Source organism: Haemaphysalis longicornis, unplaced genomic scaffold, assembly GCF_048455015.1.
Source record: "Haemaphysalis longicornis isolate Haplotype H1 unplaced genomic scaffold, Haemaphysalis longicornis Haplotype H1 scaffold_12, whole genome shotgun sequence".
Taxonomy (NCBI): Eukaryota; Metazoa; Arthropoda; class Arachnida; order Ixodida; family Ixodidae; genus Haemaphysalis; species Haemaphysalis longicornis.
Window position 1 is genome coordinate 77,940,281 of NW_027526225.1, and position 12,317 is coordinate 77,952,597.

Below are 12,317 nucleotides of genomic sequence, written 5' to 3' on the forward strand. Positions count from 1 at the left end.
CACTGCCAGGAATACCTGAGCCAAATATTACACGTGCACGTGAGGCGGTGAGCGCGCAAATCGCTGTGAAACACGCGGAAAAACCAACCGCGCTCTCTTCAGTTTTCCTCATTATGCGCCCTTGGCATGGCCTAAGCGACGTCATTGAGGCCATGGCTGCCCGATCGGCTGTCACTGGTCAACTTCGCGGCTAATTTCTCCCATTTCCGCCGTCATCATCGCCGTGTACGAACCCCTTCTACACCTGAACCTGGCCGGACAAGCTTAAAACCACTGTTATCCAAGCAAACTTCAGGAAACACAAACAGTTCTTTTTGAATTTATTTAACGCCTGCTTTATGAATGGTTATTTTCCAGAAAGATGGAAGGAATCAAAGGTAATACTTATCCCCAAACCAAGACCAGACTAGACATGCGAGGAAAGTAAATTTCGCCCAATAGCTATTAATTCTATCCTAGGTAAAGTTCTGGAGAAGTTAGTTAAGGACCGACTATATCACCACCTCTATAAAAATAACCTCGTTAATAAATATCAGTATGGCTTTACTCATAATACATCAACAATAGAGGCTTTACAAGAAATAAAAAAGAGGGCTACAGGAGCGAAACTAGACAAAACCAACACCTTAATCGTGTCTTTGGACATTAGGAACGCATTCAACTCTATTAACCCAGTTATAGTAACAAAAAAACTAGAAGAATACACATGTTACAGTATATTAATTAAACTAACACATAGTCTACTTACAAGGAGGAAGATTGTCTACGAATCTGACAATATTAAGGTTATTAAGCCATTAGACGTGGGCTCGCCACAAGGCTCACCACTTAGCCTACTTTACTGGAATATCACCATAGCTGACTTACTAGGTAAAGAACTCCCATATGAAACCCACATCCAAGCTTTCGCAGATGATATAGTAATCATCGTTCAGTTTAAATAAGAAAAGATGCAGAAGAAAAAACAAACAGAGTATTAAAAACAACTAATGACTGGGCTGTAAGCAAAGGGATAACAATCAATAATGACAAATCACAAGCAATGATAATAGGAAAACAGTATGGAACCCATGCACCTATAGACCGTTCCATCGGGCGAGGGGGAAACGTACTCTAGGACTCCGCGGCCGCGGCGCGCGGCCGCCTTTCCCCCTCTCTGGAGTGTGCGCGCCGATCACGGCGGGCCTGGCGCGGCTGCTCCTTTGCCTTGACTACGCTTTGTAGGCATCGCGCATGCGGGTTTACCACTAATTTACGCATTATTTTAATGAAAGGTTAATAATAAATGAGCCAGACTAGCAGCTTGTGAGTTGCGCACTTAATAGCACAGAAGATTTTTGGAAATTTTGTTCTCCTGATCTCTTTCTGTACACTCCTACCTTGGAGTAGTGGCAGAAGATTCTTCTACCTTCTTTCCAAATTAAAATGGGTAACTGAAACTTCCTGTGCCGCAGATGGTATTAGTTCTATCTCCACTACTGCCGCGGTCACATTGCGGCATACCCGGCTCCAAGTATTACGTGGGCTGGCGTTGGCGATTTTCAGTGACACCTCCCTAGGTTGTCCCTTTCCCAGCCAATCTGAGCGAAAGGAGGAGGGGACTACTGAAGGGGATTACACCTCCATTCTTCCCCCATCCCCGACTCGGGCAAAATAAAGTTGTTCACTCGCTCACTTCAGCCAAGAGTTCAGTCTATTACCCTAATATAATGTCTCTTTGTCGGCAACATCAAACCTAGATAAAAGCAACGCAAAAGCGAAATCTTGTCTGCTTGCCCAACAGCGGACGCTTAATAAGATGCTTAATAATAAGTTGCCCAACGGCGAACTCTCTCTAGGAGCTGTGTTGTTCACTTTATTTATGTTGTACTTTAGTACTGCAGAGCAGCTTGAAATTCTAGAGAGGAAAATTGGTTTATAATTGGCGACAGTAATGGCTGAGGGTGAGGTGTTGATATATCGATAATATTTAATACAAACTATGTAATATGCCAAATACTTACTAAGTTCACCCAAAACAACCTGTATTAAACCCTGCAGGGATATGAAGCCAGAAGTATGTTACACTTACGCCGACACGCACTTCTGCTTGTTGCCCATGGGCGCCGGGGGTATCACGGTTAGATCATTTTGATAAACATCAGTTTTTGCAGTAAAGTGATAAAAATACCCGCTTTACGCGATCTCGGACACAGACACGCAAACAAAATAAAAATTGTGACGAAGTATTGCAAACATATGTTCGACACGGCATCGATTACCCACCGCGGACCACGCTACCTCGAGGCGAATTTCAGCTCCACCGCGGCCCGAAAAGCCGCCAATTTAAGCCAGATCGCTTAAACTGGTCCTATGCAACAACTTTCCAATTTAAAGTGTATTACGGAAAAGAACGCACAACGCGCTGCAGCGAAAAATTCACCGAGCCGCCGTTGGTGCCCATGCGCCGCGGAGCAAACACCCAAGCCAGCGAATCGGCCAGCTACGAGAGGGCGCTGCGCACGCAAGATGGCGGCGCCCTCGTTGGAATGGTCTTATAGGTTCAAGCAGAATAAGAACAGTCAACGAAATTAAGTTACTCGTTGTAATAATAGATAATAAGTTAACATTTTTACCTGATCTAAAATATCTAAAAGAAAAAAATAGCTAAGATAACATACAACCTGAACAGGACGCTAAACGACGACAAGAGTTCAAAAAGAGAATTAGTGCGAGTTATGTATAAGAGAGGCATTGAAAGAATCCTTAGCTACGCAGCACCGGTGTGGTACACTCGGAAGGTAACTATTTTAAGGAAACTATAGGCGATCCAAAGGTTACCGTTACTAATGATAACGAAAGCTTTTAAAACAACATCAAACCTGTCCTTAAACATTATGGCAAAAATCCCGCCAGTGTATCTAACAATTAAAAAAGAAATTGAACAATATGGAGTACTAAAATAGGGCAAAACATTTTCATGTGATGACAAGCTATACACAAGTAATCAAATGATGAAAAAATACGATCTCTGGACAGATCATCCAGCAAATAAAAGCGGTATTATAATCACTCCCAAAGAAGAAATAGTAGACTACCGTATATATACGGATGGTTCAAAGACGGAAAAAGAAGTAGGAGCAGCGTTTGTAATATTTAACAATAACAACCAAATAGTAAGAACGGAAAAATTTAAGCTTCCAGAATACAGTTCCAACTACGAAACGGAACTATAGCCATTAAAAAGGCAATAGAATTTATAATAACAAACAAAGCAAACAATTGCCATCAACTATTTACCGATAGTTGGTCGGTACTTTAAGCACTAAAAAACCCACTTAACACAAATCCAATAATTAACGAATTAAAACTAGTCCTTAGAGAGAATGCAGCAGTAAGTATAAAACTCAGTTACGTAAAAGCACACAGCTCCTCAATAGGCAATAACTTTGCAGATGAATTGGCGAAAGAAGCCACAAGAAACGGAGAACCAACTTTTGTTCCAATAACAAAATCATTCATTTCGAAACATTTATGTACCAAGTTAAACCAGGAGTGGAATAAGGTGTGGAATAAAGATGGCAAAACAAGTTATACCTATAGGTGGATTAAGAACGTAAATCTTATTCCGGACCACTTTCCTACAAACTTCTACTCTTCCCAAGCCCTGACAGGGCATGGTAGATTTCCGTTTTATTTTTCAAGATTCAGAATAACACAGGCATCTGCATGCAAGTGTAGCAAGGATATAGAGAACTTTGATCATTATCTAACAGAATGCCCACTCTTAATAAATGAAAGGAAAAGACTCGCTCAAAAACTAGGAGAGCACTTAGAGAACAGAAAACCGGAAGTAATTAAGAAAGAGGAAACAAGATTAATTTTAGAAGAGATGGTTTTAAAAATTAACGAATTCATTCTACAAGCATAAGAATAGACCAAACATAACACAACACCAACACGATCAATCACGACAATATAAAAGATGGGATATGATACGGGGATGGAGCAGAAACGCCATGTTGGTGAGGCTTCCTCCGCCCACATCTCCAGTCATTCCCTTCTTACACCATAACAACACAAGGAAACCAAGCAGAACACCAACAACACATAATCACGAACCATCAGGCGTAACAGATCTATATACCCGGTCAAGTCAGGTCACGAACAAATCATGAAGAACAACATCAACAAACCAAGATCAAAGAATCAAGAATCAAGTAAAGTTCAAGAACAAGAACAAACAAGACAAGACGTCTACCAAGGATCCAAGTCGACAGTGAAGATCAATTTTTAGAACAAAGTGTTCTTAAGGTTTAGTGTTTGTTATTTTTCTTTTATTACTTGTAGAGTTTTCTGATTTTTCGTTTGAAACAAAGAATTTTTTCTTTCATGTTCAAAAAAAAAAAAAAGCCCGCTGATAGTTTTCCCGTTCCCGGGCGGTGGTCGCTGATCTATCTTCTCTTCCCCATTACCCCTTCCTTTTCCTGCCCCAACCACCTTCGTACCACTACCTCAACCCATATTTCTACCCCTCCTCTTCCCTTTCTCTCCCTGCGATACATATGTGGTGCAGGCTGAGAACCTCTTTCCCTCTCACAGTCACCTGAACCTGTAGGCACAGTTTTGCCGTTTCTTTTGTGCTTTGAGTGCGCGCGAAGTTTGAGTGATAAGCTCAATACTTCCCTTTCAACGGGACCACTCGACTACAAACGTTTATTGCTTTAAAAACGCCCTACCAGTCCGTATGCGCGCTTGCGAGCAGGCACCCATGCCTGCTTTTTTCTGGCACCAAACCGGAAATCGGCGCCTCCATGTTGCGGAGAAAAGGAGAACACTCCCTGGCCTATGATATATCGAAAGCCGCCGAAGAGAACGCCGCGAGCTGCCCCCCTCTCCGGGAGAGAGCGCGCAGCTTTCGTCGCGTTGTCCGCGGTCGAGTTGAGAGGAAACGATTATGCGCGATTTCTCATCGCGCGTAGTTTCGGTGATAGTGAACCGATTTTCGTAATTCTTGCGGGAGGAGATTGCTGGGACAATAGACTTTACCCCAAAATACATTCCTAGCAGTCGATGGTAACTGTTGCAGGGTCCATTTAATTAGTGCAAGCTTCATAAGTTGAGCTGCTGGAAGTCTACAATGCTGAGGATTACTTTGTATCCACCGCTCACCGCGAAAAACACGGCCACCTCTTCCATGCATATGACGACGATCACTAGCGCTGATCCTATGCAAATAAACAATGATATTGAATCTTAACTATGTGCCCAGCAATTCTCCCCTGCAGCAGCTTCTCCATTTGAGTCTTGTGCGTGAGTGCCAGCTTCCCCGATTTTTTTTAAGTGCGATGCACTTCTTAAGCGACCCTGAACCTGCGTCCACCGGCGATGTCCGCATAGCATACCCACGTGGGGGATTGGCCAGGAATCTCCTCGTCTTCCTTGGCAACGGGGGGAGATGGGCGCGCGCTGCCTGGCCGCTGACATGGCACATACCCACGTGGGGGATTGGCCAGGAATCGGGCGGGAGAAGGGCTAATGCACCCGCTTAAAGGAGTACTGACACGAAATTTCAAAGCTGAGATCCGCTCTAGCAATCAAGTACAACGACAACACAAATAGGTGTCTGTGCATGGCACATACCCACGTGGGGGATTGGCCAGGAATCTCCTCGTCTTCCTTGGCAACGGGGGGAGATGGGCGCGCGCTGCCTGGCCGCTGACATGGCACATACCCACGTGGGGGATTGGCCAGGAATCGGGCGTGAGAAGGGCTAATGCACCCGCTTAAAGGAGTACTGACACGAAATTTCAAAGCTGAGATCCGCTCTAGCAATCAAGTACAACGACAACACAAATAGGTGTCTGTGAATAAATGCATCTTTCTTTCTTTGTAGTTGTGTGTGTGTGTGATCTCTCTTTCGCGAACATTACCGAACCGCGCAAATTCAACTCGTGCATTCGCACTTTCACATTCTTCCCCTCGGGGAAATGCCGGGAATTTTTTTCATTAAAGCTCTCTCTCTCTCTCTATCTGTCTCACTCTCTATCTCTCTCTATCTCTCTATTTCTTTCTGTCTCTCTCTCTCTCTATCTCTCTATTTCGTTCTCTCTCTCTCTCTCTATTTCTTTCTCTCTCTATCTCTCTCTCTCCCCCCTGTTCATCTTTCCCTCTCCGTTCAGTTTTTTCTCTCTCTTGTATGTTGCGATGCAGTCATTTTGCCCTTGTGTAATTTGTAAACATCTGAGGAGTACACGCACAATTGTTGATAACACACCAGGAGTTCTCGAAGCGTTACAACGCGTCATCGCAACGAGGATGCGTTTGAAATCAAAGCTAATTAGACATGTTCACTCTTCGGCCCTCAAGTTTGGAAGCATCCGCAATGGGTGACAGCAACAAACTCAGGCTGACCGCACTGTTCTCGTATTTTTGTTCGTGCGAAAAACGTCAGAAATCAAGCGACTGGTGCATCCCCTATCGTTGGCGTACACTTTCAGCTGTTGAAAACTCGGCCAAAGTGACAATTGTATGTTGGTCGCCTTGTTGTGGAGTGCGAATGCATGGTTCTTCCCCAAGTGCCCGCTGGTGAAGAGTTTGGCTGCTTTTTTTGCTGCCAATGACAAGTCAGGCGACAAAATTGTTCCTCGACCACTGCAGCAGCGCAGGACCAGATAGAAAAAAAGTTTGCCACGTATCTGCTTGCATCGCTTCATACGACGTGAAAATAAAACATTTTTTGTGCCGCCCGCCGAACGTTACTCATATCGTCTTATGCATCATTCAGGAGCAGTATGGCCGGACAATATCCCCCATGAGAAGCGTGTCTGCTATTCCACCCAATGCTCTGACTGATTGATTGTAGGGTTTAACGCAAAAACGCGACGCAGGCGATGAGGAGCGCCGTAGGGGAGGGCTCCGGAGGGTTTTGACCATCTGGGGATCTTTAACGTGCGCCCAAATCTCGCACACACGGGCGTTTTTGCTTTTCGTCTCCATCAGAAATGCGGCCGCCGCGGCCGGGAATCGAACCCGCGTCCTCGTGCTCAGCAGCACAATGCCTTAGTCATTGAGCCCCGCGGCGGGTGCCAAACACTGTTTCTCACAGGTTAGTTCGGGTGCGGATCATTACGCTGTAGACGTCGTCCGTGCGTCGTGACGTACCTACTACGAAAATAATGTTCTGTTGTAAAGTAGAAAACGGGTCTAGTTGATACAAGTTCATCTTCACAGCGCCAAAAAGGGGAACAGCGACAGCAGAAAAGCACAGGACAAGCGCTTCCCTGTCTTTGCCCCGTCTTTTTCTTTGTCCCGTTCTTTTTGCGCTGTGAAGAAAGAAAACAATGTTCCCTCGCCGCCAGAGAGCAACGGATAACAGATGGATGCACGGCGTACCTGCGAGCCATTCGGTCGAGGCTCTGTTCCAGCAGTCCCGGGTTCTCTGTGCTGGCCGACTCTCGCAGAGAGGCGGGGACTTCGGACCAGCCCTCGCCCGACAGGTCCCTGCGCGGGCTGAGTGAACAAGAGGCGACCGGCGACGGCGGAGGCTCGAGCCGAGCCGGCACGCTCAGCCGCCTCAGCGGGGGCGTGGGCCAGTGGCTGCACTGGGGCTCCTGGTACCACTGGTCCTCCTCGTACCAGGGAATGCACACCGACGCCTGCCTCTGGATGCGGCCCGCCGACGCCCACCGAGCCTTGCTCTTGGTCCCTGCAGTACGCGCACAAAGTGGGGATGATGAACATTCAGAAAGACACTTCACTCTGGAAGCGTGTGGGAGCTCAGAAGCAATTAGAGATGCGTTGCTGAAGAAGAGGCTTTAGGATGGATTGCAAACACTCTTCTTTATTGCGAAAGTTTACTCTGTATAAAACTGTGGGGGCAGCCCATCATTATCATGTATAGGTAGTTTAACGCGCAGTACGCGGACAAAGTGGGGATGATGAACATTCAGAAAGACACTTCACTCTGGAAGCGTGTGGGAACTCAGAAGCATTTAGATAGCGTTGCTGAAGGAGAGGCTTTAGGATGGATTGCAAACACTCTTCTTTATTGCGAAAGTTTACTCTGTATAAAACTGTGGGGGCAGCCCATCATTATCATGTATAGGTAGTTTAACGCGCAGTACGCGGACAAAGTGGGGATGATGAACATTCAGAAAGACACTTCACTCTGGAAGCGTGTGGAAACTCAGAAGCATTTAGATAGCGTTGCTGAAGGAGAGGCTTTAGGATGGATTGCAAACACTCTTCTTTATTGCGAAAGTTTACTCTGTAGAAAACTGTGGGGGCAGCCCATCATTATCATGTATAGATAGTTTAACGCGCAGTACGTGGACAAAGTGGGGATGATGAACATTCAGAAAGACACTTCACTCTGGAAGCGTGTGGGAACTCAGAAGCATTTAGATAGCGTTGCTGAAGGAGAGGCTTTAGGATGGATTGCAAACACTCTTCTTTATTGCGAAAGTTTTACTCTGTATAAAACTGTGGGGGCAGCCCATCATTATCATGTATAGGTAGTTTAACGCGCAGTACGTGGACAAAGTGGGGATGATGAACATTCAGAAAGACACTTCACTCTGGAAGCGTGTGGGAACTCAGAAGCATTTAGATAGCGTTGCTGAAGGAGAGGCTTTAGGATGGATTGCAAACACTCTTCTTTATTGCGAAAGTTTTACTCTGTATAAAACTGTGGGGGCAGCCCATCATTATCATGTATAGGTAGTTTAACGCGCAGTACGTGGACAAAGTGGGGATGATGAACATTCAGAAAGACACTTCACTCTGGAAGCGTGTGGGAACTCAGAAGCATTTAGATAGCGTTGCTGAAGGAGAGGCTTTAGGATGGATTGCAAACACTCTTCTTTATTGCGAAAGTTTTACTCTGTATAAAACTGTGGGGGCAGCCCATCATTATCATGTATAGGTAGTTTAACGCGCAGTACGTGGACAAAGTGGGGATGATGAACATTCAGAAAGACACTTCACTCTGGAAGCGTGTGGGAACTCAGAAGCATTTAGATAGCGTTGCTGAAGGAGAGGCTTTAGGATGGATTGCAAACACTCTTCTTTATTGCGAAAGTTTTACTCTGTATAAAACTGTGGGGGCAGCCCATCATTATCATGTATAGGTAGTTTAACGCGCAGTACGTGGACAAAGTGGGGATGATGAACATTCAGAAAGACACTTCACTCTGGAAGCGTGTGGGAACTCAGAAGCATTTAGATAGCGTTGCTGAAGGAGAGGCTTTAGGATGGATTGCAAACACTCTTCTTTATTGCGAAAGTTTTACTCTGTATAAAACTGTGGGGGCAGCCCATCATTATCATGTATAGGTAGTTTAACGCGCAGTACGTGGACAAAGTGGGGATGATGAACATTCAGAAAGACACTTCACTCTGGAAGCGTGTGGGAACTCAGAAGCATTTAGATAGCGTTGCTGAAGGAGAGGCTTTAGGATGGATTGCAAACACTCTTCTTTATTGCGAAAGTTTTACTCTGTATAAAACTGTGGGGGCAGCCCATCATTATCATGTATAGGTAGTTTAACGCGCAGTACGTGGACAAAGTGGGGATGATGAACATTCAGAAAGACACTTCACTCTGGAAGCGTGTGGGAACTCAGAAGCATTTAGATAGCGTTGCTGAAGGAGAGGCTTTAGGATGGATTGCAAACACTCTTCTTTATTGCGAAAGTTTTACTCTGTATAAAACTGTGGGGGCAGCCCATCATTATCATGTATAGGTAGTTTAACGCGCAGTACGTGGACAAAGTGGGGATGATGAACATTCAGAAAGACACTTCACTCTGGAAGCGTGTGGGAACTCAGAAGCATTTAGATAGCGTTGCTGAAGGAGAGGCTTTAGGATGGATTGCAAACACTCTTCTTTATTGCGAAAGTTTTACTCTGTATAAAACTGTGGGGGCAGCCCATCATTATCATGTATAGGTAGTTTAACGCGCAGTACGTGGACAAAGTGGGGATGATGAACATTCAGAAAGACACTTCACTCTGGAAGCGTGTGGGAACTCAGAAGCATTTAGATAGCGTTGCTGAAGGAGAGGCTTTAGGATGGATTGCAAACACTCTTCTTTATTGCGAAAGTTTTACTCTGTATAAAACTGTGGGGGCAGCCCATCATTATCATGTATAGGTAGTTTAACGCGCAGTACGTGGACAAAGTGGGGATGATGAACATTCAGAAAGACACTTCACTCTGGAAGCGTGTGGGAACTCAGAAGCATTTAGATAGCGTTGCTGAAGGAGAGGCTTTAGGATGGATTGCAAACAGTCTTCTTTATTGCGAAAGTTTTACTCTGTATAAAACTGTGGGGGCAGCCCATCATTATCATGTATAGGTAGTTTAACGCGCAGTACGTGGACAAAGTGGGGATGATGAACATTCAGAAAGACACTTCACTCTGGAAGCGTGTGGGAACTCAGAAGCATTCAGATAGCGTTGCTGAAGGAGAGGCTTTAGGATGGATTGCAAACACTCTTCTTTATTGCGAAAGTTTTACTCTGTATAAAACTGTGGGGGCAGCCCATCATTATCATGTATAGGTAGTTTAACGCGCAGTACGTGGACAAAGTGGGGATGATGAACATTCAGAAAGACACTTCACTCTGGAAGCGTGTGGGAACTCAGAAGCATTTAGATAGCGTTGCTGAAGGAGAGGCTTTAGGATGGATTGCAAACACTCTTCTTTATTGCGAAAGTTTTACTCTGTATAAAACTGTGGGGGCAGCCCATCATTATCATGTATAGGTAGTTTAACGCGCAGTACGCGGACAAAGTGGGGATGATGAACATTCAGAAAGACACTTCACTCTGGAAGCGTGTGGGAACTCAGAAGCATTTAGATAGCGTTGCTGAAGGAGAGGCTTTAGGATGGATTGCAAACACTCTTCTTTATTGCGAAAGTTTACTCTGTATAAAACTGTGGGGGCAGCCCATCATTATCATGTATAGGTAGTTTAACGCGCAGTACGTGGACAAAGTGGGGATGATGAACATTCAGAAAGACACTTCACTCTGGAAGCGTGTGGGAACTCAGAAGCATTTAGATAGCGTTGCTGAAGGAGAGGCTTTAGGATGGATTGCAAACACTCTTCTTTATTGCGAAAGTTTTACTCTGTATAAAACTGTGGGGGCAGCCCATCATTATCATGTATAGGTAGTTTAACGCGCAGTACGTGGACAAAGTGGGGATGATGAACATTCAGAAAGACACTTCACTCTGGAAGCGTGTGGGAACTCAGAAGCATTTAGATAGCGTTGCTGAAGGAGAGGCTTTAGGATGGATTGCAAACACTCTTCTTTATTGCGAAAGTTTTACTCTGTATAAAACTGTGGGGGCAGCCCATCATTATCATGTATAGGTAGTTTAACGCGCAGTACGTGGACAAAGTGGGGATGATGAACATTCAGAAAGACACTTCACTCTGGAAGCGTGTGGGAGCTCAGAAGCAATTAGAGATGCGTTGCTGAAGGAGAGGCTTTAGGATGGATTGCAAACACTCTTCTTTATTGCGAAAGTTTACTCTGTATAAAACTGTGGGGGCAGCCCATCATTATCATGTATAGGTAGTTTAACGCGCAGTACGCGGACAAAGTGGGGATGATGAACATTCAGAAAGACACTTCACTCTGGAAGCGTGTGGGAACTCAGAAGCATTTAGATAGCGTTGCTGAAGGAGAGGCTTTAGGATGGATTGCAAACACTCTTCTTTATTGCGAAAGTTTACTCTGTAGAAAACTGTGGGGGCAGGCCATCATTATCATGTATAGGTAGTTCAAGAAAAAAATAAAACGTCCTTAAAATTTTTAGTTTTGAGGTACCAATCTGTGAAGGGCTCCGGATTAATTTAGACCACCAGGAAATACTTGACTCTGAGGCGATTCTGTCTGCGGGAATTGTCAGCGCATTTGTTAGCGTACGTCACACACGATGACACTTCCAATATATTTGGCAGAGTTCTCGTTCCATACTCTCTGCTTCTACACAAGAAGCCTCGCCATTTTTAATTGGGCACTTTAGTAGCCTGGAGAAAGCATTGGATGCTTTTGCAAAAACGCAAACACTCGGATAGAATTGTCCGTCGTTTTTCATTGAATAGCAAAACGCAGACATCGTATGTCATAACCAGGTAGCCAGGAATATAAAAGGAATGCCGCTTCTGAGTAGGCAATAGTACCTTGCACAAAGCTTGCGAACTACTTATTATGTGCACTCGTTGCCATAATGGACATTTTCTCGGGTATGCTTCAGGGTCATTTATATGAATGTTTTCTGTACTGTGTATTGGTGGCTGAGTCAGGCGATTATGTCCAA

At 44.9% G+C, this 12,317-nt stretch overlaps 1 protein-coding gene across 1 annotated transcript in view; it reads right to left on the bottom strand.

The window, feature by feature from the left end:
- LOC144162827 (uncharacterized) overlaps positions 1–12,317 on the bottom strand; it is a 125,879-nt gene that overhangs the window by 17,730 nt on the left and 95,832 nt on the right. The window contains exon 6 of the mRNA XM_077693494.1: positions 7,375–7,687. Within this exon, the coding sequence (XP_077549620.1) occupies positions 7,375–7,687 (313 nt within the window). The remainder of the gene's footprint in view (positions 1–7,374; positions 7,688–12,317) is intronic.